General features: G+C 40.6%; 1 protein-coding gene across 1 annotated transcript; it reads right to left on the reverse strand.

The window, feature by feature from the left end:
- On the reverse strand, positions 1-26,878 carry LOC148037859 (uncharacterized). The gene is made up of 2 exons (XM_087676822.1): positions 26,437-26,878; positions 1-1,113 (listed from the first exon to the last, which is right to left on the reverse strand). The coding sequence occupies exons 1-2, from the start codon at positions 26,746-26,748 to the stop codon at positions 460-462; spliced, it is 966 nt and encodes a 321-aa protein (XP_087532948.1). The 5' UTR covers positions 26,749-26,878; the 3' UTR covers positions 1-459.
- Positions 26,879-27,113: the final 235 nt, after the last annotated feature.

The following is a 27,113-nucleotide window of genomic DNA, read 5'->3' on the forward strand; positions in this document are numbered from 1 at the left end:
TGTAACTTGGTTTTTGGGCAGTGAACTTTAGGCCCCAAGCTTCTTTTAAAAGAAATTATCAAACATACTGAATCATTGATGATACATAATGAGAATCCGTGTACACCAAAAAAAAAAGAGGTTTTACTCACAAGTCACATGTCCCTTACTGTTTCATCATAAAAAGCTTTGACTACCACCTAGCTTTTTTGCACTGCAGTGCAATGATTTCACTCATTCCAAGGTGCAACGCTTTAATCCAGAATCCACATGAAGAGGCATTGACCAACAAACATCAACCAAAGCAGCCTTAGGACCAAGCTTGTAAATAAATTGATGACTACCCACAGGAAATATGCCTGTGTTTGATCGTGATTCACATGGCAAATCCCCCCTGAATTTCACTCACCGGCAAAAGGAGAATCCCGCACGAGGAAAGCTCTCAACCAAGAAATTAGATGGAGTTGACATACTGTGGAATTATTTTTTCAGTACATCTAAAAGTCCAACCATTGTTGCACTCAGTGTCTTGAGAATCTCAATTCTCCGTGCCTCCGATTGCTTCATTACTTCCAATGACTCTCTCCATGTCTCAACCATCTGAGACAAGCAGCCCTCCACCCCATCATCTCTACGAGCACGTTTTACATTAGCTTTTGGGTAATCAAAATCATGATTGCCATTCATGCCAGGTTCTACAGACAAAAATTCTGTAGAATCCATGTCTGTGACATCCTCCAAAAACAAATGCTCATCTCTAGCAAGAGGGTGGCTTACCCAATTACGCATGTAATGATCCACCAGGTTGAACCATCTGCATGCAGCCTGCTCTTCAGTGGCAGCAATTCCATTACTTACCTTCAGATCCTTATATGCTTTATATACTCTTTGCCATTTCTTCCTACAACTCTCACTGTTCTTATCAAAATCATTGTGGATTTCTGCTACTCCCATGGCCACCCTCGCCCACATATCAACACCAGCTTTTTGAGGCTTCACAAATTCATCATGCATGGAACCTCTGAGCTGTATCAGTGTAGCAACCCACTCATCTTTCCAGGCTCCACCTCTATAACGTTTTTGTAAATCTGACTCCACCAGACCTGCTATAATATCCATGGCATTTTCATCAGTCTGCACACACACATGAAAAACTAATTAAAAGAAATGAAAAAAAGCGAGGCGAGCAGGAAATGACCTAGTTACAAGATCTGAAACAAGTGAGAAAGAGCATTTGAAAGCACAATGAACTTGAATATGCAGAAATTTATATTTGGAGGAAGGACTGGGCACAACAGTAGATGCCCTGAATGGTGGTGGAAGGGAACAAAGTATTCTTGTGATAGTGGCAGCAACCCCTTAGTAATGATGGGCAGTATCATTGAGGATGTCTCAGATGAATCCAAAAAGAGCAAATGGAACAACTAGACCTAGAAATTCCATGATACCAAACGGCAAATATGACTCATCTTTTATGGTCAACAGTTCAGTGCTTCAATGTAACCCCTTCACAGCTAATACATATGCTTCATGGAAGTCAGTTACTGCCCTTCATAATAAGTCTTCTTGCGGTGCACTCATCTTAAACACCCTTCACTTCCCAATATTACTTTGACACGAAAGATTGCATGCTTACATACACACTTCATACCTTCCAAGAAAAATCTACTTATTTAGCAACCAACATCCTACAGTTCATGTTCAAATAATCAGCAAGTCAGATTTACTTGCCAAACAAGGGCTATAAGCACTTTATATCTTCTAAGGAACATTTGTTTATTTTGTAATTAATATTCTACAGGTCATGTCCCATTATCAGCAAGTCCAGTTTACTTGCCTAACAAGAGCAAAGACACTATGTCCTCATACAGCCTCAGAAAAAAAAAAAAAAAGGAATCTCAAGCTAAAAACCAAACTCCAGAAGATTTGGTAGAACAATTGGCTCAAAAAGTTATACAATAGAAAACCAAATTTTGGTGGGGTGAGAAGTGGCCATGCCCTTGGTTCCCTATTCTAGAACTTTTTGAGCCTATTGTCCTCACCATCCTGCAGCATCATCAACAGGTAGGCGCTACTGTTTGCTAGCATTCCTGTCCACTGCCCAGCGAACACCTTGCTGCTCCAGCATTGCTGCTGGCCCCCTAAATGCAGGCTATTGCTGCAGCCCGCCTGTCTACTTGATGCTGCCCAGACATTGCAACTCCACATCGTATAGACACCATTCTCCTCATGCCCATAGTTGCATTTGTATCCCAAGCCTTATGTTTATTATCATAATTTCAACTCTATCTCTCTCTTTTTTCATAAAAACTCTCTCTCTCTCTCTCTCTCTCTCTCTCTCTCTCTCTCTCTCAACTTCCAAGATGAATATGCCATTCCAGGCGCATCACTCCCCCCTCCCCCCTCTCTCTCTCTCTCTCTCTCTCTCTCTCTCTCTCTCTCTCTCTCACACACACACACACACAAAAGAATGAAGAGCCTCTTTGTCCATCCACCCTACACTTTGCTTTATTGTATGATGTATTACATATACACTCCCATCTATCTTCTAGTAGTGCATTGCGTATGTTGTGCATGAGGTTTTACCTTGTTATCCTCATGTATTCATCCTATTAACTCAAGTGCCATTGCTATTTTAGCTCTAAATATGTGTTCTATTATCTATAATCCAAAATAACCAAGTTTTTGTTTTTTTGTTTTTGTACTAATATCATACCGTACCTTATAAAATCCTAAGGTACCAATTAGTACCATATTTTATCATACCTGAAAACCCTGTTCATGCCCCTATCAAAGCATATCTCATCTTTCCATCAAGAACCCAAGAGGAATCCTTGTCAAACTCAACCATGAGGCCAAGTCTACAAATCTTACTCACTGAAAGAAGACGATAGCCCAAGCCTGGAACATACAAAACCTCCAAAGTATGAGCATGACCGTGCCCATCTAGAATCGGCTGCATATTACCCTTTCCCTATATAGAAACAAGAAGACTATCACCTATCAAAATATGTCCATGCATCAGACACATATGGGCAATGTCATCTACAAAAGTTATGAGGCAACTGTTGGGGTAAAGGCGAATGGCCTACAGCAAGGTGGACACCCCTTCTCTATGTACACACTAAGTGAACCTAACAAGGTTACTATTCATTTTGTAACCACGTAACTCTCTTGTATATTCTATATCTCTCTCTCTCTCTCTCTCTCTCTCTCTCTCTCTCTCTGTGGCACTCCATAGCTTCTACTTCACATCCCACCATTACTTCCCTCTCACGTGGTATCAAAGGAGATTTAGGAGATTTGAGCTTCTTTTTCGACATTGAAGCTTGCTGCCCGCCTCTTGATAGAGGTACCATTCTCATCACTAAGCTCTATATCTAAGACAAACAGGTGTTTTAGCTTCAGAAGCAATTGAGATTTGATTCAAGCGCTTCCATAGCCCGATTTGATTGCATTTGGGCAGCCATCAGTGGCTAGAATTGATGCAAAACAACTTGGCTTTGGATGCCTAGAAAGCGGTTTTGGATATTTAGAGAGATTAAACAGCATTGAAGCTTTCCAAGAGAAAAGAAATCAGAATTCTCTTCTATTTTTTGCTCTCAAATATATATACAATAGAAGAGAAAGTGAGGATACCTTTGATGCATTCACTTCGGAGTCATTCTATCCATTTTGAGTGGATATAGAGTATCCTGCAAAAACTTGGACAGCTATGGCAGCTTGACAATATTTCAATATTTTGGCCATCACTTTTGCATACAATATTAGATCAAAGTGATCTATAACTCAAAACGAAGAGCACAATGAGAGCTACAAATCACGGTAATCACAAAGTTGATTCAATGTAGTTTTTAGTTCTCTGTTTTACACAGAACAAAACTATTCTAGCTTGGCAGCAACTCACACTCAGAGACTCTTGGATTACTCTCAGCTTTGGATTCCATACTGATTTCGACGATTTTGTTGACTTGGAGAATTTTCCATACTAGTTTATGCTCATCTTGCAGTGATTATGCGGGCTAAAATTATTTTGCAAAGGCAGTTTGCATGTACTTAGTCTCCAATGGTTGCTTTATACTCAAAAGATAGTAAAAATACTTTGAAATTTTGCAAAAAAATTTATATGCCTTTGGGAGTGCTAAAATATCATTTTTGAATTAATTTTATGCAAGTTTGATATTTGAATAGCTGTTACTTAACTTTAAGGGCACTATGTTTACAGTCCTTTGGTCTATTTTGAGCTTGCAGTTGGATATATCTTGTTGTCATACTTTTCTCAATATGGCTTCTTCATCGAGCAAATATACAATGTTTGATATTGAAAAGCTTGATGAAACAAACTTTTCAAATTGGAAGAAGCAAATATACAATGTACTGGTCCAAAAGAAGCAAATGAAATCAATCAACTATAGTTGGATTAAGCCTAAGGACATGATGCAAATGCATGGGAGGATTTCGATAAGCCGACACAATCCAATATTATATTGGCACTCAAAGCCCGTATATTCTAATGTGAAAGATACGACACATGCATGTGATATGGAGAAAACTCGGTGATCTATATTTTAAAAAAAGTGCAGCCTTGTAGACTTACTTTCTTAAAAAATTTATTGGTCTCCGCATGAAAAAGGCGCTTCAATGTCTAGTCACCTCAATGAATTCAATATCATTTTTAACCAACTAACATCTCAATAGATAGTCTTTCATGATTCAATGAAAGCCATATTCTTGTTAGTCACCTTGCTTGAGAGTTGAAACACTTTCAGGACTACCATTAGTAATTCTACATTCACAAGTAGTCTTACAAGTGCTAATGTTGAGAGTAGTCTCATGAGGATGTAAAATTTTAAGATGCTTTAATCTTGCCGATAACATTTGAATAAGTTACAAATCAAATGTGCAAGGTTGTTTAGCACATGTGATACACATGGCAGTTAATTCATGGTAACAGGCCAAGAACCTCGAGGATGCATTGGATGTCAAAGACAAAAGTTGTGAAAAGTTGTGCCACTTGGGCTTTGGGAGTCAGTTGGTGTCAGTTTTAACCCTGGCACAGTTGTTTGGTCAATAAGTGTCAATGGTGACACTAAGGACTAGCATTAATTAATTAATTAATGTCAATCTAAGGGTCAACAAAGATTGGGAACCACTCCAGGTTGCAAATGGCCTAGCCAATTTAATTATGGATGGGCATGTTTAATTCTGGGCAGGGTCAAAAAAACTCAAATTACTTTTCAAGATGATTTGATTCTGGAAATTAATTAAATCCCTGGATAATGCTGAAAAATAGATTCAAAAGACTACCACTTCACAAAAATACTCATGCAAATTGAAAAACGTTTTCAGGGGGTTGGGTCTCACCCATTCAATTACTTTACAGCTAGGGAGAGGGAAAGAGGAAGATACTAGTCCATTTCAAAAAACAGCAATTTGCTACAAAAGATAGCCATCTCAGAGTCTCAATAGGTAGGGGACAGCAAAGAGACACCTTCCAGAGCCTGGCAACAACATTGCTGATCGGGTGACAGCATTTGGGAGGTGCCTGGCAATAGCTGAATGTATTAAATGTAGACTAGAGCAAGTAGCAAGCAAATTTTAGGGTTTTCTCACGAAGAAAATCAAATTGCTCTCTCATCTTGGCTTTCTCTCACCTTCTCCATTAATTTTTCAAAGCATCTCAACATTTCTCAACCATTTGGAGCAAATCTCATCCATATTTGGTGGATAGCATGAGAATTTCTGTTGTAAAACCAAAATTTCTACAAAAATTAGGGTTTGATAGCCACCTTGAGACCCGTGCCAATAGGAAAAGACATCGTACACTAAATTCAGCACTTGAAATTTGCGTAATTGTTAAGAAATTCACATGCCAGCCCATTCATTGTAAATAGAGATAACATTTGGCCAATTTGTGGTACCAATTGTGCAAGTCTTAGGTAAAAAGTCAAAGGGCAAATGGCATAAATTGCTTGCTGATTGTTATCACAACAAGAGGCTTTTGGAACAGCAAAGGAGATTGTGGAGTCTTAGTTTGTACTCATTCCATTAGCAATCAAAGTTTAAGAAATACCTAAAGGGGCACTAGTTTAGTCGAGGGACAAATGGCTCGAATTTCTTATTGATTGTTATTACAGCAAGAGGCTTTTGGAGAAGTAAAGGAGATTGTGGAATCTCAGTTTGTACTCATTCCATTAGCATTCAAAGCTCAAGAAATATCGAAAGGGGCGCGATTTTTGGGGCCAACAAGGTGTCCAATATCCAAGATTATTAAGGTAAATTGTGCATTTTAATTTATGTTTATTTGTTGATTGTTGTAATTAAGTGCTTAATCAAGGAGTTACCACCCTCTCCAAGAAGAAAGAGTGGTTTCATGGTTCCATTGCTTGGATTCCACTCAATCCCTTCATTTGATGAGGTGAACCTAAGACACTCGATTACAAACCAAAGCTTCCTGCTAGTGCTGATTTTTGCTCTCAGCTAAGAAATTACAACAGTATGTCTTCATACAATTAGATACAATCAAGCAATGATGGTGCCTCTCTGTATGGACACTCACATTGGGAAAAAGGAAATGTAATGCCTAATCTTAGACAAGGCTCAGACCATGGACAGCCGCAAGTTGAAAATATTACTAACAGAGTAAAGAGGAATTCGATGACTAGTTTAAGAATTAGATGAGAATAGCAACAAATCTCTTTGCTAAATTGTTAAAGAATCCTCAATTCACCCAAATTTTTAATACTCCGAAGAATGACAGCTAGGGCAAGAAAAAGAAGTTATATTCCACACCTTCAGAACAGCAAGGTGCACCGAAGGTAATGCCAAAGCTTTCACTTAAAGCTCCCAAAGTGTTAATGAAGTAAAATAGTTGGTATCTACATGGCAAGGAATGCAAATACAAGGCCATCTTGGAAGTGCCAATCCAATGGATTTTGGATGTATAAAAAACCCTATGTACGGCAACACTAGCTTGATGCCTAAGGCACAAAGTAGCATGTTTAGTAATGCATCTGCACCTCCAAATGGTTATAGGGCTCAAGGAATGAGTGTTGGTCATGCAAATGCTCCATTTGGTATTGGTCTTGATGCAAATTCAGCAAATGTATCCATTTTGCAACAACTAGTGTATGAAGACTTGACACCCAAAGGAGGAGCAAAAGACTATGATGAGGGTGGAAAAGCAGTGAAGTTTGAGTCCTTCAATGGTCCACAAGATGGACTGAAAGCTTTGACTTTCATTCAGCACTTTGATGCAGCCTTTTCAAGGGGAAACTTCACGGAGTCCTCAAAGATTCGAAAGGCAGTCACTTTCTTGAAGCACAATGGTGGTCAACTCTTTTGATGCTAGGTAGAGCACTGTCAACATGGGTACAATTCAAGCAAATGTTTGCATCAATTTGGTTGACAAGTACCTTTGAGGTGGACATCATGACAACTTGGAATAAGTTGGATGCTAAGGAATGTAAGAATTTAGAGCAATATAATAAGAAGTTTTGGGATGTATTGTTGCCTATTACTTCTTATCGCCACATATCCCTTCATCAGCAAGTTGGGATCAAATCCACTGTCTTTAAGAGCCAAATAAATAGTTGTTTAAGGCTAAGAAAAAGGGAAAATCTGAAAATCAGCCTGAAAAGAGGGCCAAACAATAAAGAAAGGACTCGAAAACATTGGTGCAACATGGGGAATTGATAGCTGCAAATAAATGCTTCACTTGTGAACAGGGGGGTCACATTGCAAGAGACTATCCCAATAGGTAGCAAGCTGGAAAATCAAAAAATCGAGATCTTAAGGGAAAGAAGTCCAAAACATCAATCGGATAAGTGCCCAATCTTGTTAGTGACCAACCCAATGATGATGCTACTCAATTGTGTAAAGTATGGGGCAAAAGATCAATATGCATTGATTTTCTTTGATAATGGTGCTTAAGCCAACTTCATCTCTGTTGACATGGTAGCCCCCATCTAGGCATTAGAGAGATAAGATGGAACAGCATGTAAAGGCCATGCAGAACTTGTCACACCACTCATTGAAAAACTTCGGTTGCGTATACAAGGATATGTGGGCAACAAAGAGTTCTTCATTGCTCCACTTGAAGGTTGTGATGTATTGCTTGGAATGCCATAGTGTCACCATATGCATGCAGCAATTGATTCTCGTGCAAAAGAGATTACTATTCAGCTTAAGAAAAAATATTTACACTTAATGTAAAATTGAAAGGTGAATCTGTCCCTATTGTATCTACAACTTCCATATCTAAAGTAATGAAAAATCATCTTTCAACATACTTAGTTTTTACTAAGGGTAAAGATGATAGTGAGAATGCTAGAAACATGTCTAAGTTAGAGAAGGATTGCATGTCATTTTTGAAAATCTACGCGGATTGCTTTTCTCAATCACTTCTAGGGCAACTACCACTTGAATAGCCTGAAGATCATAGCATAGATCTTATCCCTAGAAGTAGCCCATCTAATAAGCCACCCTACAGAGTTAGTGCAGCCCAATAGGAGAAGATTATAAGTCAAGTGAATGAGTTGTTGAAAAAATGATTGATTCAACCTACCTCGTCGCCTTTTTGTTCTTTGATACTTCTGATGCAAAAAAAGAATGGTTCATGGCATATATGCATTGATTATCGTGCTCTAAACAAGATCACAATAAAGAATCGCTTTTTGGTTTCTCAGATCGATGATGCTATGGATAGATTACAGGGACAACTATATTCAAACGTATAGATTTAAAAAGTGGGTATCGTCAAATATGCATTAGACCAGAGGATGTGCCTAAGACAACTTTTAGAATATCTTTTGGGCTATATGAGTTTCATGTGATGCCTTTTTGGACTTACGAATGCTCTTGCTACTTTCACTCAGATGATGGATCGCATTTTCAGACCACATAGAGGATTTGTGGACACCTTCTTTGATGACATGATTGTCTATTCAAAGAATGAGGCAAAGCATAAAAGATTTAAGAACCTTGGACATTGTCTTCAATGAACTGCGTGAGCATAGACTAGTTATCAATTATAAGAAAAGTAAATTCTCTTTGCATGAAATCCACTTTTTGGGGCATATTGTATCGGCTGATGGTATTCACATTGACCCTACAAAAGTTAAGGCGATACAATTATGGCCGCCTTTGAGAAATGTACATGAGATCTGCAACTTCTTGAGTTTATGTTCTTACTATATGAGGTATGCATGCGGGTTTGCTGAAATTGCATCTCCATCGTGTCACCAGGTGGTGATACTTTTTGCACTTGCTTTGCTTATTTACTTATATAAATATTTTATTTTTCTTTTCTTTAGTTACTGTTGCTTTTTAACCCCAGAGTTCTCTTGGATTAAGCCGGGATCTTTGCATGGCCAGAAGAGATAGCCATTGGGACAAATTGGACTATTGGTTTGTTTGAGCCTAAGGACCGGATTGAATGGGCACTGAAGAATAGAATGCCAGTGGTTTGGGACTGTGTGCTTAGCCACTAGAGATAGTGCAAGACAATGAGTCTAGCCAAGACAGAAGATGCACATGTAAGAATACCCATGGAATAAAAGTCACCGTAACTAAGCCACATTACACTTTTTGATATGGTTGCAATGATAAAAGTTGCTCATAACAACTTGAGGAATGCACGGGATCACCATCCCTAAAAATTTAGGGAGTTACTATTTTTGGAACCTAGAATCTGTTTGCATCATTATCTTCGTTTTTGCACGAGGATTAATTCTTTGGTCTGTGCCGAGGTCAAATTTTACACCGATCATGGAGAATTTTAGACCCGAAGGTTTTTGTTATAGTCACAATTTAGGCACAAAGTCCTGAGAGAGAGAGAGAGAGAGAGAGAGCATTTTTTTCAAAAAACGTAATAGGCAGGAGAGGCAGATTTGAGTGTAAAGTTTTCAAGGACTGAGGGCAGATTACTACAAGTACATCAATTGTGGAGAGTACTTATTCGTCTCTGACTCATATACGAAGGTAGAGCTTGCTTCCTCTGGTCAACTCTCTCTCTATTCTCAGAGAAAATGCTTTGCATGATGCGCTAATTTCATCGAATGTACAATTCTGTGGTTTCTTTGCTCTTTTGCTGAGGCAAGAGCCTCACTATCCAGGTTCAGGAGCAGCTGATTGCTTCTCCAATGCAGGAACTAAAGAAAGTGATGACCACGCTACACACGAACAGGGTTTTCAGCTCTGATTTAGTGTTGTTTATGGATTGTTTTACTACTGGATTTATGCCAAGATCAAAGGGTTTGTAGTCCAACTGGTATGGAACAAATCTGCAATGGAATAAGGCTGAGAACAAGTCAAGAAACAGGTGAAAAATAGTAAATACAAAGTTCTACAGATTGCAATTCTACAGTTGAATTATTGAGTTTTGGTCATAGAAAGTGTTTTCCTACTTGGGATGTTGTTCTGGATATATTGTACTGTCCTTATGCAACCAAAATTTATTCAATAAAGATGAAAGCCAACTGTTCACAAGTTTTGTACATTGAAACATTTCTTTTTTTTTTTTTGCAACTTTCTATCTTTTAATTGATAAAGAAATACCGAAAGGGGCGCCGGACTTCAAGACCAATCTGGTATTGAGCGAGGGAGTGAGGTCTCTGTTTGTGTGTCTATAATGCAAAGACCAAGTATTAATTGAAGGGACTACCGCTTTATGTGAGTCATAGATGGGTGTCATGGTTCCATCCTCGGGATTTGAATTCTTTCCTGTAAGAATTCAAGCTCGGACAGTTTTGGGTGAAAAGGCCATACGCACAGGATTTACAAAGATTACAGGTGAGAAAGGCTACGAGATTTTTCTTGGATATAGTATTTGCTGGATACATGACTGAGAGATGGCAAACATGGGCAAAGGCAAAGGAAAACTCCCTCATGAAGAAGGGAGTTCTTCTTCTACTCATAGACACCGAAGAGAGAGTATTGGTGCACAGGTGTCAACACCTTCTAGAACCAAGATTGAACCACAGGATGAGGAGCAAGAACAGGAGGACTTGTTTATGGCACAACTCCACAATGTGGTTGGCTCTTTCGAATAGCTTGTAAAGAATCCTCAGATGTAAAAAATTTTGAAAGTCACATAATGAGGATTCTCAGGCTGAGTCATCACATCATGCCATGGAGCACTCAAAAAGGCAAACCTCTAACATGCGTGAGCATGTGGAAAAGACACCAAACATGGAGACAGGTTCGATGCAACAAGAAGCACAAGCACAAGACCAAGGAGTGAATGGTCAAGGCAATAATGCACAAGTGGCACAACAAACTATTCCTCCTCAATTTGCTACCTATCCTGGTTACTTTGGTGGTGGGTCAGTTTTTCAAGCAATGGCTGGATTACCCACTAGTTATCAAGGATATTTGCCCAGCGAATGATGCCTATTGAGGCAGTGAACCCACTTTATGCTAATATTGGTCTACAGCCCGGTTATCAAACTTTGCAGAGTCTTTATTTGATGCCTGGAGTGCAAAATGCAGCGACTGGTTTTTCTCAGTCTAGTGGGAATATAGCAGCTAAGACGTGTGAAATTAATGCTAATAATGCGCATAAGGAACTCCCCTTTTTACAGCCACCTATCTATGACAACCTAACACCAAAAAGTGCAAAGCCTAAAGACTATAAAGAGGGTGGGCAAGCATTAAAGTTTGAAACCTTCAGTGGTATGCAAGATAAGCTAAAAGCTTTGACATTTATAAAGCAGTTTGATGTAGCTTACACTGGAGGAAATTTTACTTAGACTTCTAAGGTGCTGAAGGCTACAACTTTTTTGAAAGGTGATGCTTTGTAGTGGTGGAACATATTGTTGATGCAAGGACATGCACTTGCCACTTCGGTCCATTTTAAACAGTTGTTTGCAGCTTCATGGTTAACTAACACGTTTGAAGTAGATGTCATGATTGCATGGCATAAATTGAACGCAGCAAATTGTGAGGATTTAGAAGAGTACAATAAGAAATTTTGGAAAGCACTTTTGCTTGTGAGTTCTTACAGGGCAGTGCCTCTGTCAAAACAAATTGAAAAGTACTATTGAGGTTTTCCTGAAGCCATTAGGGATTATTGTACCAAAACCAAGGTTACAAATATGGTACAGTTAATAGAAAATGCTAGTGTGGCAAATGCATTGTTGAAAGAAAAAGCTGACAGCTTTAAGGGCACTGAAAAGAAGGATTCCCAATTTAAGCAGGATCCTTGCAAGAAGAAGAAGCAACTTCTAGAAAAGACCATCTTTACAAAGAAGTCTTTTTGGAAGAAAAGTTTTCAGCAACAGCCTCAGACTTCTTTTCAACAGGGGAAAGGACATAAGAGGCCACTTTTTGGCAAATCATTTAAAGAAAGAAAGGCTTTAATGATGGCTGGGGAATGCTTTATATGTGAACAGAAAGGCTATATTGCTTCTAAGTGCCCACAGCAATCTTCTAAAGATGCGCCAAGTAAAAAGAAGCCCAGCATTGGCTTAGTGTCTGATATGGTGGGAGATCAATCATCTGATGATGCTATAGAATTGTGTAGAGCTTGGGAAAAGATCAAAGATTCCACAGTGCTTATTTTCTTTGATCCTGGAGCTCATGCAAACTTTAACTCATCGGCATTGGCAACTAAGCTGGGTATACGTCCTGAATGGGACCAGTTGGACAGGCTGATTAGGCATGCCCATGACATACTGAACCTATCACCCTCATTCTTAGCAAACTTCGTATGCACATTCAAAGCTATGTGGACACAGAGGAGTTCCATATCATGCCTTTAGAGAGCTGTGATGTTTTGTTGGGTATTCTATGGTGCAATAGAAAGCATGCTATCTTGAATACTTACAATAGAACGATTACTCTTGTACATAAGGGCAAGACTCATGTGTTAGATGCGAAGCTTAAAGGAGAGTCTGTCCCAATTGTTTCTACTTCTGCAATTACTTCCGTAATGAAAAATCATATTTTTGTGTACTTGGTTTTTACAAAGCAAGTTAATGAAGTTGACAATATTGTGTCTATACTAGATGAAAATATAAGGGCTTTCTTGGATAAATTCAATGGCTGTTTCTCAGATTCGTACCCCCTGAGAGGCCTGAAGTTCGTACCATAGATCTTATTCCAAGGACTAGTCTGCCCAATAGGCCACTGTACAGGGTCAATGCAACGCAGCAGAAAGAGATTATGACATAGGTTAATGAGCTTTTAGAGAAGGGACTAATTCAGCCCAGTAGTTCTCCGTTTTGTTCACCTGTGTTGCTAGTTCAGAAAAAGGACGGCTCTTGGCGAATGTATATTGACTATAGAGCCTTGAATAAGAATACGATCAAGAACACGTTTCCGATTCCGAGGATAGATGACATTCTTGATCGATTACAGGGAGTAGGAATGTTTAGCAAGATAGACTTGAAAAGTGGGTACCATTAGATCAAAATCAGGCCAAAGGATATCCATAAGACTGCTTTTAGAACGACATTTGGTCTCTATGAATTTATAGTCATGCCGTTTGGATTGACCAATGCTCCTGCCACGTTTAACAGGATGATGAATAAAATTTTCCCCCCTTATTGAAGTTTCGCTGGCATATTCTTTGATAATATGATTATATTTTCAAAGAATGAAGAGAAGCATAGAAAACACTTAGTTATAGTCTTTAATGAGCTTAAGCATAACAAATTGCTCATTAATGGCAAGAAGAGTGAGTTCTTTTTGGAAGAGATTCACTTCCTTGGGCACGTAGTTTCTAAAGATGGTGTGAAGATGGATCCTGCAAAGATAGAAGCAATTGTCTCTTGGCAAAACTTGAAAACTGTTCATGATGTCCGCAATTTCCTTGGCCTATGCTCTTACTACAGAAGATTTGTAAGACACTTTGCAAAGATTGCTCCACCTTTACATGCGCTTGAAAAGAAGGATATCAAATGGCAATGGACTAACAAAGAGAAATCAGCATTTAGATATTTGAAGGGAAAAATGACTACAAATCCAGTATTTATTTTGCCAGATCTGTCTAAGCCATTCGTAGTGCAGTGTGATGCATGTGGAAATATGCATTGGTGCTGTATTAATGCAGGATGGCCAAGTTGTGGCATACGAGAGTAGAGTACTCTCTGTCGTTGAAAGAACTTACCAAATTTATGAGAAAGAGCTATTGGTTGAGATCCATGCACTTTCTAGTTGGAAGCACTATTTGATTGGTACTGATTTGCAGTGCAAACGGATCATCAAACACTTAGATACTTTCTCACACATGCTAAATTGTCAAAGAAACACATGCGTTGGGCAAATTTCCTATCTATGTTTCATTTTCAGATAGTGCATGTGGAAGGCAAGAAGAATGTCGTAAGTTTCTTTCGAGAAGAGGTAAAATAAGAAACACGAGATTTTTTTATAAAGGGTTTTTTAATAGTTTTAAACTAGGGAAGCATGTTTTAAACCTCCATGGAACTTTCTCCTAAACAAAAACAAGTAAATTGAGTAAAAGTGATAAAACATGAAACAATGTAGTCAATTCAAAATAACACATTACACATCCATGATCCATAATCCATTGTTGACTATTGTCAAAGATTAATCTTTGAATAAGCTATACTATAATCAAACCTTAAACATCAAGATCATTGATTAGCACATATCACATAAAGAAAATTGGAAGACATTTTACATAGCCCATGTGCAAATAGTAATATAAAATGGTTGAAGCGGCAATATCATGATTCTCATTTCAAAACAAGTTACAAAATGACAAAATGTCAAAATCCAAAATGAATTGTGATAAATCATAGATAACTCATAAATGAAACTAGAGTCATATAATGAATTGTCCAAATAATAATGGTCCATGGACACTACACTGACTAAGTGAAAATCCGAAAAAGGTAACTCTAGAGTCTAATCCAAAATCATGAACCCTCATAAGTTATGATTCATGAGTCACTACTCAGACTCATCATCATCCCCACGCTCATCCTCCTCACTCACACTCCAATCATCCTCTATGTCATTTCTCATTTATGACACTAGCTCAAGCACTAGCTGCTACCATGCTACTGGAACCTTCTATTGGAATTTATGACACTAGCTCAAGCACTAGCTGCTACCATCCTACTGGAACCTTCTATTAGCGTGGGAGTTGGGACTCTCGATGGTCAGCGGGGCAAGAGCGAACAGACGCCCAGGCGGAGGAAGTGGCATGGGACTGCCAACGATCAGTAGGGCAGAATCACGACAGACGAGCAAGACGAGAGGCGTGAGTCATGACAGGCTATCCATGCGACAAGTCACGACTCACGAGTGACGAAATAACTCTTTTTTTTTTTTTATCGACCCTAGACTAACACTAACTCTTGTTTTTTTATAGACGTCACGTTTTTTTTTTGTCCCCCCTCCCCACGTTTTTTATGCAAAGAAACGTTTTGTAAGTTTCGAAAGCAAAGAAATGTGTTTCTTTGCTTTTATGAATTGGATGATATGAAAGAGCAATATGCTGATGATGAAGATTTCTCTGAAATCTATGAACACTTGATCAATGGCTAATATCATGATCATTATGTATTCAAAGAAGGATTTATCATGATGCATAAAAGACTATGCATTACAAAACAGCTAAGGCCAAAAGTTTTATTAAAAAGTCATGCTCCACCGTATGCAGGACATCATGGTATAGATACTACAGTCAAAGCCGTTGAGACTTTCTTCTATTGGTCAGCCTTGAGATCTAATGTTGATGCATATGTCAAATCTTGCCTTGTATGCCAAAAGGTCAAATTTGATAGACAGAAGGCACAAGGGTTATTGCAACCACTGCCTATTCCAGAAAGGCCATGGGAAAGTATTGCCATGGATTTCATTTTTTATCTTCCAAGAACTTCTTAAGGGAATGATGGAATCTGGACTATCATTTGCAAATTCAACAAACAGGCACATTTCATTCCTGTAAGGAAAAAGGTTAGGTCAAAACACATGGTAAAGATATTTATGCATAATATCTTCAAGTGCAATGGAATGCCATGGTCAATTGTCAGTGATAGAGACCCAAGAATGACTAGCTTGTTTTGGAAAGCATTGTTTGAAAACATGGGCACTACACTGAAATTTTCATCTTCTTTCCATCCACAAACTGATAGACAGTTTAAAGAAGCAAATTCGACTGTTTTAGATCTATTGAAGTGTTATGTTTCAAATCATAAGACTTCTTGGGAACACTACTTGCCATTGGTTGAGTATGCATACAATAATACCATGCACTCATCTACTAGCAAAGCACCTTTTGAGATTGTGGAAGGTGGAAAGAAATTACCTGCCATTTTGCAGACAAAAGATAACATTTTTGAAGCAAATCATTATGTAAAAGATTGGGAAGAAGCATATAAAAAGGTCAAGTATGCCTTAGAAAAGTCACAAGCTAAACAGAAAAGAGCTGTTGATAGTCATCATCAGGAACTCTTGTTCAAAAATATTTTTGAAGCAAATCGTTATGTAAAAGATTGGGAAGAAGCATATAAAAAGGTCAAGTATGCCTTAGAAAAGTCACAAGCTAAACAGAAAAGAGCTGCTGATAGTCATCGTCAAGAACTCTTGTTCAAAATGGATGATTGGATCTTATTGCGTTTTGAAAAGGCACATTTGAGAAAATATAAAGGCAATGAACGCTTGTTTCCAAAGCTGAGTATGCGTTACTATGGCCCTTTTCAAGTCTCAGAGAAGATCAATGATGTGGCATATAGACTGAAATTGCCAAAGAATTGGAAAATGCATAATGCATTCCATGTGAGTCTATTGAGGCCTTTTATTGAAGTGCCAGAAGATATGCTTCAAGAGGAACTGCTTGAAGTAGAGGAATTAGATGAGATTCTAGTTCCTGAGCAGATCCTGGCATGTAGATAGGAAAGTGAAAGGTAGAGTTATAAGAAGATTTTTCATGAAGTTCAAGAACTATTCACCAATGGATGCAAAATGGATAGAAGAGGTTGAATTGGCAAATTCGCCTCAGTTATTGTAACTTTACCGAGAAGCTTTCTTACTGGAATCTACAATGACTTAGAATGCTTTTTGAAGCAATATGCATTCTCTATTGCACAGTTGAATACTACATCTCATTGAATAATGCACAATGTATGGTTTACACTTAGCATTAACATGTGTATCATTGAATGAAATCTCAGTGCTTTGAAGCTGTATTTGTTACACTTCAATTAAATGATTATACATGTTGTGACACTAATAGTTCGGGGATACGTGCTATCACCCTGTGTTGTATCTGGAAACATGTATATTAGAAAGGCTCCTAGTAATCATAATTGGATACAAGATGTAATCCTCCACCTATGTGAGACTTGAACTTGTAATGGCAGAAATGGTAGTGGGAAAACTCCTATCATCGCCCTGTGTCATCTGTTGGCAAGTAATACATGCGATAGCACTAATAACATGGAGAATCTTGTTATCATCCTGTGTCATCCATTAGCATGTGTGACATGCAATCGATGTCACTTGCTTCTTTCAAGAGGGAGGCATGTCACCAGGTGGTGATACTTTTTGCAGTTGCTTTCCTTATGTACTTATATAAATATTTTATTTTGCTTTTCTTTAGTTGTTGTTGCTTTTTACCCCCAAAGTTCTCTTGGATTAAGCTGGGAGCTTTGCATGGCCAGAAGAGGCAACCATTGGGACAAATTGGACTTTTGGTTTGTCTGAGCCTTAGGACTAGTTCCATATTAAATAGGCACTAAAGAATAGAATGCCAGTGGTTTGGGACTGTGCTTAGCAATTGGAGAAAGTGCAAGACAATGAGCCTGCCAAGACAGAAGATGCACATGTGAGAATGCCAACGGAATAAAAGTCGCTGTAACTGAGCCACGTTTCACTTTTTGATGTGGTTGCAATGATAAAAGTTGCTCAGAACAACTTAAGGAATGTAGGGGATCACCATCCCTAAAATTTAAGTAGTTACTATTTTTGGACCCTAAAATCTGTTCGCGTCATTATCTTCATTTTTGCACGAGGATTAATTCTTTTGTCTGTGCCGAGGTTAAATTTTGCACCAATCATGGAGAATTTACACCCGAAGGTTTAAACGGAAAAATTGTTACATGTATACCATATGTCACAATTTGGGCACAAAGTCAAAGAGAGAGAGAGAGAGAGAGCATTTTTTTAAAAAAACCTAATATGCAAGAGAGGCAAATCAGAGCGTAAAGTTTTTAGGGGCTGAGGGCAGATTGTTGCAAGTACATCAGCTATGGAGAGTACTTATTCATGTAAGGAGGTAGAGCTTGCTCCCTCTGGTCAACTCTCTATCTCCAGTCATTTCACAGCCTTGCTCCAAAGATCTCACCATTTGGACCCTTGGAGGTTGAGAAATTTCAAATTTCTCTAGTGTAAACCCTAATTTACAACAAAAATTAGGGTTTAGCAACAGCCTCGAGAAGCGTGCCAAAAATTGGAAGCTCCAAGACTTGGATTCAACAAGGCTGGAGCTGTTTTTAGCCTATTCAAGTGGAGGGACCAATAAATAATTGAATTTGGGGCATTTTCCGTCTCCATCAAACCAAGTGAAGGCCAATTGATTGTCCGAATCAAGGGCAAATCAGATTAAAGACTTGCTAGTGATTTTGAATAGCAAAGGGAGTTGAAATACCAAAAGGAATTGGGAGAATCCCATTATAAATCAACTTCTTCTTCAATAAAGCTAAAGAAATACTGAAAGGACGCCAATTTTGGGGCCAATCGGGTGTGCATTATCCAAGATCAATAGGTAAATTTGTATTTTCAGATTTGCATTAACTGTTTGCTACTGTAATTAAGTTGTAATCAGGGATTTACCACCCATCCACGGAAGGAAGACTGGTTACATTGCCACGAGCAAAATGCTTATACCTCTAAACCCATATGAGCCATACCTCTTCTTGCTCTTTGAAAAGGTGATTTCCTGTTTCCTTTGCTCGAGAGTGAGTGGCCTGTAGAGCCTCGAGCTCCTTGCAAGGGAGGAGACAAAGTTGGTGGACTTGGAGTGTGCTAATGACATGGCCCTCTATGTCAAGGATGATGAGGTGATGCTCGAGAGGGTGAGACTACATTGGAGGTGTTTTACATAGCTATAGATGTGAAAATCAAATGGCAAAAGTCAGTTGGTTTTCTTATGAGCCCAAATTCCAACGCCGAGTGGGGCATCCAATTGGGTTTTGGATGGGTAAGCAAGGGGCAAACGATCCAATATCTTGGGTTCCAAGTAGAACTAGACATTACTCCAAACCAAGAGGTCATTCTGGTACTTGGCTCCATCAAACAAAAGCTAACTTACCGGAGTACAGTCCATCTCTAGCATGCCACGCCCAAGTGGTCAACTAGGTTCTCCTGGCAACAGCTCGGTGCATTGCTTCCTATTGTTGTTTCCCCTTGACGTGTGATATGGCTTTGCTACTTGGTGTGAAATTTCCTCTGGGTCAATTCAAATGGATCTATTGATTCCCATGCCAAGGTGGCTTGGGGGAGTATCATCACACATCACTTAGAGGAAAAACTAGGAATCATTGACCCATCGCAACAAACTTGGCCTTGCTACGCAAGCAAGCACCTACTCGACGTGTGCAGAGACAATGAAGGAGAGCTACTTCACATGCATTGGCAATTCGCGATGGGCCTAGAGGGTGAACTCCGTCCCCCCATGGTGGTCCCAATGTGGAGGGAAGTGATGATTGCTCCTTAAACCACTACAAAAGCCTCCAATAATCAAGCTAAGAGGCACACCTTAATGGTTTAGTAGAATCATGCAGCCTGAATGAATGGCCACTCAATCATATCCATCAGCAATATCCACTGTGGAGAGGCCTAGATTGAGGATAATGAGGTGTGAGACCTCTACCCTGCCACCAACTAATGTCCATCATGCACTTCAACACTCCTACAATGGTAGTTGTAGCCCGGTCTCTCCCAACCACTAAGAGACATGCTCAGACACCTGATCCCTCAAAACCTCCTCCACGTGTGTCTTTGTCCAGCTACGACTAAAGTGGGAAGTCTAGAGGTAGAAGACATAGTTCAGCTCATCCGTGGAACCAAGCAAATGGGCCTTGCAACCCCTTGACTTGCAAATAATCAAGATTCCCACCTCCAAAGGGAGCAGGAACTCCACCTAACCCACCTCTCGTGTAGGACCTATCAGAGTGCAACCATGCGGAAGCGTAGGACAAAGACTGAGAGAGAGTGAACACAGAGAGAAGAGAGAGAGAGAAAAGGAGACAATGAAACGCAGAAAATCTGCAGTGTAGTATGCTGTATAGGAGTGCAGAAATATACACGGGTGCAGAGAAAATATCTGCATGTCTCTGCCTTGAGGAACTCGATCTCCGTCAGCCCACATGTCGTCAATCACAGCAGGCTGTCTCTATCAGATCTCAAGATCAGAATATGATCAAGTCATGGACCAATGTGCTATAAATAACAGTGGAAAAATGCCACAAAAATGATTAAAAACAGGTCGGCTCCATAAAACAGTCCAATTGCTCCTGTCCCTGTTCGACTTGGCTGACGTGGCACCTGTCCACCCTGTCTAACTATACTGCCTGTTGACGTGGCTCATCTGCGCTATCCGTACTGCTGGCGTGGCACTTTGCTGTCCCAATCACCTTCTTGTGAGACGGACGAGGCACAAGGGACAAGTGCATTCCTCTCAATAGCCTCCAACTCAGCTTCCATAGCCTTCCGCCAATGATCAGACTACAAAGCCTCCTTCACTGAAGTGGGCTCTCGATCCTACATAAAATGGGTCATCAAACAATAGTTAGAGCAAACAAGCTCCGTAGAATGTGCTTGATTCCTACGTGACCTCCGCGGTCCATCCTATAGTTCCTACTCCTCAAGGACCCCCTCGATCCCTGAATCTCGAAGTGTGTCACAGGCCCAACGAGGGGGAGGCTCGGACCTCTCCCCGTCGCTCTCCATCTGCTAAAGACTCGGGAACATCCACCGGCAGAAGCTCCACTAGGGTGGCTGGTGGAAGGGAAAACTCTAAATCAGAAAAAGAATCTCGATCAAGAGGCTCTGGCTCCAAAGGAACTGTCTTAAGAGCCCAACTCTCTCCTAGATCTCCAAGGATGAGGTGCTCCTCACCCCTCTCTAAGGCCGGAACTTCCATGAACCGTACATCTCGACTTGTGTAAACATCCCGCTTGATAGGATCAAACAGACGATAACCTTGGGACAGGGAGCTTTAGCCAACAAAAACCTGTTGTCGGGAAGCCGCCTTGAACTTGTCACACTGCATCTTCGGGATGTGCACATAGGCATCACACCCAAAGATCCGGAAATAAGAGACATCAGGCTTAGTCTCAAAGTAAGCCTCAAAAGGTGTCATCCTGTCAACAGCCGAAGTGGGAGATCGATTGAGGATGTAAACTGTAGTAGGCACGGCCTCAACCCACAGATGCTGAGGTGTCTGTTGGTGCTCCATCATGCTATGCGCCATCTTGATCACACTTATGTTCTTCCGCTCCAAAATGCCATTCTCTTGAGGAGTATTGGTGTTAGCAAACTGGTGAATGCCCCTATCTGCACAAAACCGAGCAAACTCATTAGACATAAATTCACCACCCTTGTTTGAATGCAAGGTCTTCAATTGCCAGCCAAATCGGTTCTCCTCAAAGAGAAGCCAAACCTTGAAGTGTGAGAAAGCCTCTGACTTCAATATCTTTGTGGCATCCCGATACAGTTTCCCACGAATATCTTTGTGGCATCCCGATACAGTTTCACCTAGGTATCTTTGTAGAATATCTTGTATCTACAGTTTCCCACGAATATCTTTGTGGCATCCCGATACAGTTTCACCTATGGACCTTGTATCTACGGATCTTTGTGAAAAAGAATATCTTTGTGGCATCCCGGGACAGTTTCCCACGAATGCAAGAGACACATGGCTGATGGCTCTCTTAGATAGATGAATTTCTTTTCTAATTGAAGATATATGAGAGAAAATGATATTTTAATGTTTTAACATGTGCATGCATTATGTATATTCTAAAAACACCCACAAATACACATATACTATATAAATAGATAAAATTTCTTAATGAAGTGATATTTTAATGGTTGAACATATGCATGCATGCATGCAATGAGTGTATATTCTAAAAAACCCCCACATCTGCACATATACTTTTAAATAGCACACATGTACACAATATATATGCACATGTACACACATACATGCACATATATACATGCACACATGCACACACATATACATGCACATATATGTGCAAATATATACTCATGTATGCACATATGTACACATACATGTACACACGTAAAAATATGAGCAAGAGAAAAAAATACAAAGAGAGGGGGGGCAGCTTGAAAATTTTGCTAAGAAAGAGAGAGAACTATGAAATAGAGAAGAGAGAAAATAAAGCAGAGGGGGAAAAATAGATACAAACTTATAAAATATAGCTTGCATACATGCATACATACATACCTAAGAACTCTTGTGGGAGCAATTGTACGTCAGGAAAAAGTGTTGCATGTTGACGAGGCTAAGTAGCTAGATGCTGTGTGGGAGGGACCATTCAACTATTGTCAACAAGAGGATACTAGTGTGTGAAGCTTGTCGCTCCCGAAGGGTGAGTTTTTATGTTTGGTTTTTTTTTTGGGACAAGGAAAGCGCAAGGGGAATAGGTAGTGCAAGGGTGGTAGTCGAGGATGGTAGGCGGCAAGTGGATGGAGGTGAGAGGAGAGTGGAGTATTGTGAAGAAGCATGTGGTGGGGGAAAGATGGGTGGTGAACTAACTTAGGGGATGGTGGCACGGAAGAAGGGTGGAGTATCAAGTCAAGGGGTGGGGCTGGGGGAGATGCTAAGGAGGGGGCTTTGTGCAAGTGGAGGTGCGGTGGATTGTGTCAGGACCCAGGTGTAGGGGAGGCATAAGGGGTTACCTATGATCCCATGGTTGGGGGGCCGTGCTACTACGAGGGGCGTCAACACGGCCACCTACCCTCATTAGGGGTAATGTGGCCTTGTGTCTTATTGAGTCCCTACCTACCTCCTGCCCTATGTTGTTGGACCCTTGTGCCATCATTCTCTACCTACATGGCTCCCTACTATGTGACCTTGGCCCTAAAGTGTGTACACTCAAAGGCCCAATGCACATAGCCCTCGTAGTGAAGGCACTGACCAAGTTGCCTAGACACAATGATCTCTTATCTAAATATGTGTCTACCCACTTGGATCTGCAAAAACTTAGGTATTTTCAAGCATTTTCTTGGTATCTTCCACTACCACTTATACTTTCAGGACCCCTCTGCACATCATTGCATCAGCAAATGAGAGAGGCAAGAGTGTGCCAAAAAGGCACCCAAAATCCTCTACTAATTCGCAATACTCGATTACTAGTTCAGGAAGAAAAGGGTGACCGAATACCGAAAGAATCTATTTGGAGTGCAAAGCTCTCAGCTATGAAACCACTATACCATGGGATTAGGTAGAAGCGCCATTGTGGAAATGATAGAAAGCTATCAATCAACTGTTGTGCTACATCTACAAAGGTGAGCCACTCACGTTGCCTCCACTTGCATCATGAGGCCAACATAAAAGTGTCATCATACAACGCATCCAACTTATGTGCTACATCTACAAAGGTGAGCCACTCATGTTGTCTCCACTTGCATCACAAGGCCAACATAAAAGTGTCACCATACAAATCATCCATGGTCAAAAAAACCAAATCCCTGCGACCTACAAAAAAATAAGTAAATTTTCTAGAATCCTTTGATCGAATAGCTCCTTGCATGTTGGCTCAAATACAAACTATAAGACTCGTCCTAATACACAACTTAACAATATCAAAGAATCCAAGAAAGGTGGAAGAGGTCCTCAAATCTTAATGATACAAGTTAAGTAGAGATTTGTACAACTTGCAAGTATTGGATCCAAGAGTTGAACCAACACTTCAAATCCACCAAGTAACCCAACTATCTTATTTGGGACATCTCTTCACTCCATCTCAATCTACCTTAAATAGTGTTCACCTTGATCAAGCCATGAAAACTCTAACTCGCCTCAATCTCGCATGCACTCCTGCATGCATGTAGACTTACACTCTGCTCCTCGCGACTCAACGCGAACAAAAGTAGCTGCAATTGCTTGTCTACACAAGGATGAGCACCACGATGATCTCCAACGGTCATCATTGTTCTCATTCTTATCCAACAAAGAGGAGATGTGAAACTCACTCCAAAAATAGCCTAACACCTTCCAATCATCAAACAACCAACCTTCAATTGATTAAATCAGTCCAACCTCAATAAGCCATGTCATGAACATTTTAAAGATTGTGTTTATTGGGAAAAGCATCACTTCTACCTTCACAATTTGACCCAACTTGCTACCATGTTCACCAAGGCACGATTTGTATGTGATGACCTTGCACACCTTGGCTTGCCTTGCACACAACCATTCTCTCACGCACTCCCTTGCCACATCATTTGCCTCCACCAATCCCATTGGCTAGCAAGCGTATAAGCACATGTATATCCACAGTGCCCATGTACCTTGCGAAGGTCCTACTGCCTGAAGAACTATGTTTTGCTCCCTCTATTGTTGCCTATGTTATCATCACTTTCAATGACTAGTATTGTGTGTCTTGGGATTTGTTCTTGCCATTGCCTGCAAGTGTATGAGCATGTGTATGTGTGCAATGCCCAAGGACATTAGACATCCTACTACCTAGAGGACTATGTTTCGCTCCCTTTGTTGTTGCCAACCTTATCATCAATCGCAATGATTACTACTATATGTGTCTTGGAATTCATCCCAAGTATGACACACTCTCATAGTTGTTCTTGCCATCTCCGACACCATTCTCAGCTCAGCTCTATCCTGGTCTTTGAGACACAAAGATTCAAGGCCCCTTTGTATCATTCATGATCTCTATACACCTTCATCTTCATTGAGCATTCATCAAATTATGTTTCCACATTTTGTGCTTCTCTTTGTCTACTCTAGCAATTCCTTACAGCCCAACCTTTGGTTGCTTCCACCTTGCCTATTGATCTGTTTCACTGTCTGCTCTAGCAATTCCTTACAGCCCAGCCTTTGGTTGCTTCTGCCTTGCCTGTTGATGGTGTCACCCTGTTGTCTACACCTGCAGTGGTTCACTCTCTCTCCTGCAGGCTGAGATCCAGCTGCCCCTTCATCTCCTGGTGCTATAGCCTACTTCTCCACCCCCTCCAGCATGGTGCTTTCCACTTGCAGCCATCTCCCTCAGCTGCACTTTGTCTCCAGCTGCTGCTATTGCCTCCAAAGCCTATTGCCAAGCTGCACACAGTTGTGTTCGTCATCCTCAGCCTCTAACACAGTTGTCTTTTAACATCCAGCATGCTGCCATGCTGTCTTCAGCCGTCTACCATGACCTATCCTCTTCAAACCTACTATGTTTGACAACCCTCGTTTGTCTTGTTGCCATAGGGGTGTACATCAAATTCCTTCATTGATATTGGTGGTTTGCTGCACTAGGAATCAACCAAGGAGCATGACACTCTCCCTTGGCCCACTCCCATGAGAGAAGGTGGTTGTTGGACAACCTGCACTCCTTCAGCGCACTCAGTTGTGTCTCTACCCTCATTCATTCTTCCTTCATTTCAGCATACATCATCTTCTTCTCTATTTGTGTTCTTGTCTAAGTTCATTGCATGTGTTAGGCATGTCCATACACACTCTGGGTTCTCTTTGCAAACCCGAGTGTATCCTCACATTGTCTCGCATAAAAAGTCCATTTCTTTTTAAAGGAAAGATCCTAAAAGAAGGAATGAGCCTATGAGGCCCTTTCACCAATCCAAATTAATTTTTAATGCCTTAACTTGGTTGAATAGCCATATAGAGCTTGCACACAAATGCGGAGGACATAAAGAGTTATCCAATCTCCTTTGCCTTACAAAAAGATCTGCTGCACACATAGCTGTAGGTCCTACACCATGACTTAATACTTAAATTATTTTCAGAGTTAATACGTAATTCCCCAAAATGCCATTACCACTGGTTCTCTTGAACTTTATAACCTTCTGTACACTTTAAATAAAACCCTATTGGTATCTGTCTGCCAAAGAATTAGCAGCCCCTAAAGTTACGATATCAAGGTTGTGGAAAATTGTGGATGGGGAAGCAAAACAAACCTAGCACCTGTATTTCTTGACCCCAAAAATGAAAAAAGATGAGGCCTAATCGACTAGGAAAGATGATAACCCATGTCTTTTGCAACAGGCAAAGAACTTACACGTCGCGTGACCAAAAGAGCCAAGGCCCGACACAGAGTTGACAAACTAAAACGTCAGGAGTCGTGGCAAGAAGACTGCGTTTTGACGGTCGTGCATTATGAGGATAAAAAAGCATGCGTCTCAACAGTGGGAACACACACACACGCGCGCGCGCGCACTCTCTCTCTCTCTCTCTCTCTCTCTCTCTCTCTCTCTCTCTCTCTCTCGTGCACTAACCAGAGTATGGAGGTTGGAGCGAATAGCTCGCGGAACTGCAAGGTGGGGCTCGTCATGCTGGAACACTTCCTCGTCCTCCTCCTCCTGCTGCTGCTGCGGGGCCTGTTCCTGGTGGTGATGTGGTTCATGGTGTGGGTGGTGGTGCGGTTCATGCTCTTGTGTGTGGTGATGGCAGCCGTCTTCCTGCTGCTGCTGCTGGTGAGGGTGGAGGTGGTGATGGTGGAAGAGAAGATTGATAGAGGCGTCGGGGCTCGTCGGGGAAGCAGAGGCCTCTTCCTCTGGCTCGTGCTCAGGAGGAGGAGGAAAAGACATTCTCGTGAAGTTTGGGAAAGGTCGTTAGAAGAGCGCCGGGGGCGGGATGGGTGGACACAGCACCGGGGTTCGTTGCCGCACAAGAAAAAGAAGCACCAGCTCTTTCTGTCCCCCACCCGGGTCGACCTACTTTGCTTCTTGTTTTCCAATATTACGATAATGAGGAGCAAGTAGTTTTCTCAAAAATCCTTGGAAGGCGCACGATAACTTTAATTTGTCCAAAACCTTGCGTTTCTAAGTCTTACTTGCTCCAAATGGTTTTTTGTCCTCCTTGTAAATGACACTACCTTATAAGTATAAAAGTTTTGCATTGAAAATTTGGAAGCCATAAAGAACACGTAGGGAGAAGCACGTTGTATTTGGTT

Source organism: Lygodium microphyllum, chromosome 4 (assembly GCF_053477565.2).
Source record: "Lygodium microphyllum isolate KBCC chromosome 4, Lygodium_microphyllum_v1.1.10, whole genome shotgun sequence".
Lineage (NCBI taxonomy): Eukaryota > Viridiplantae > Streptophyta > Polypodiopsida > Schizaeales > Lygodiaceae > Lygodium > Lygodium microphyllum.

What these genes read in the sequence shown, in the direction of transcription:
- LOC148037859 (XM_087676822.1), bottom strand. Translation starts at nt 26,748, where the DNA reads ATGTCTTTTCCTCCTCCTCCTGAGCACGAGCCAGAGGAAGAGGCCTCT. An exon ending in GCTCCAACCTCCATACTCTG is followed by an intron (nt 1,114 to 26,436) that starts GTTAGTGCACGA and finishes GTGTGTGTGCAG; the next exon opens with ACTGATGAAAATGCCATGGA.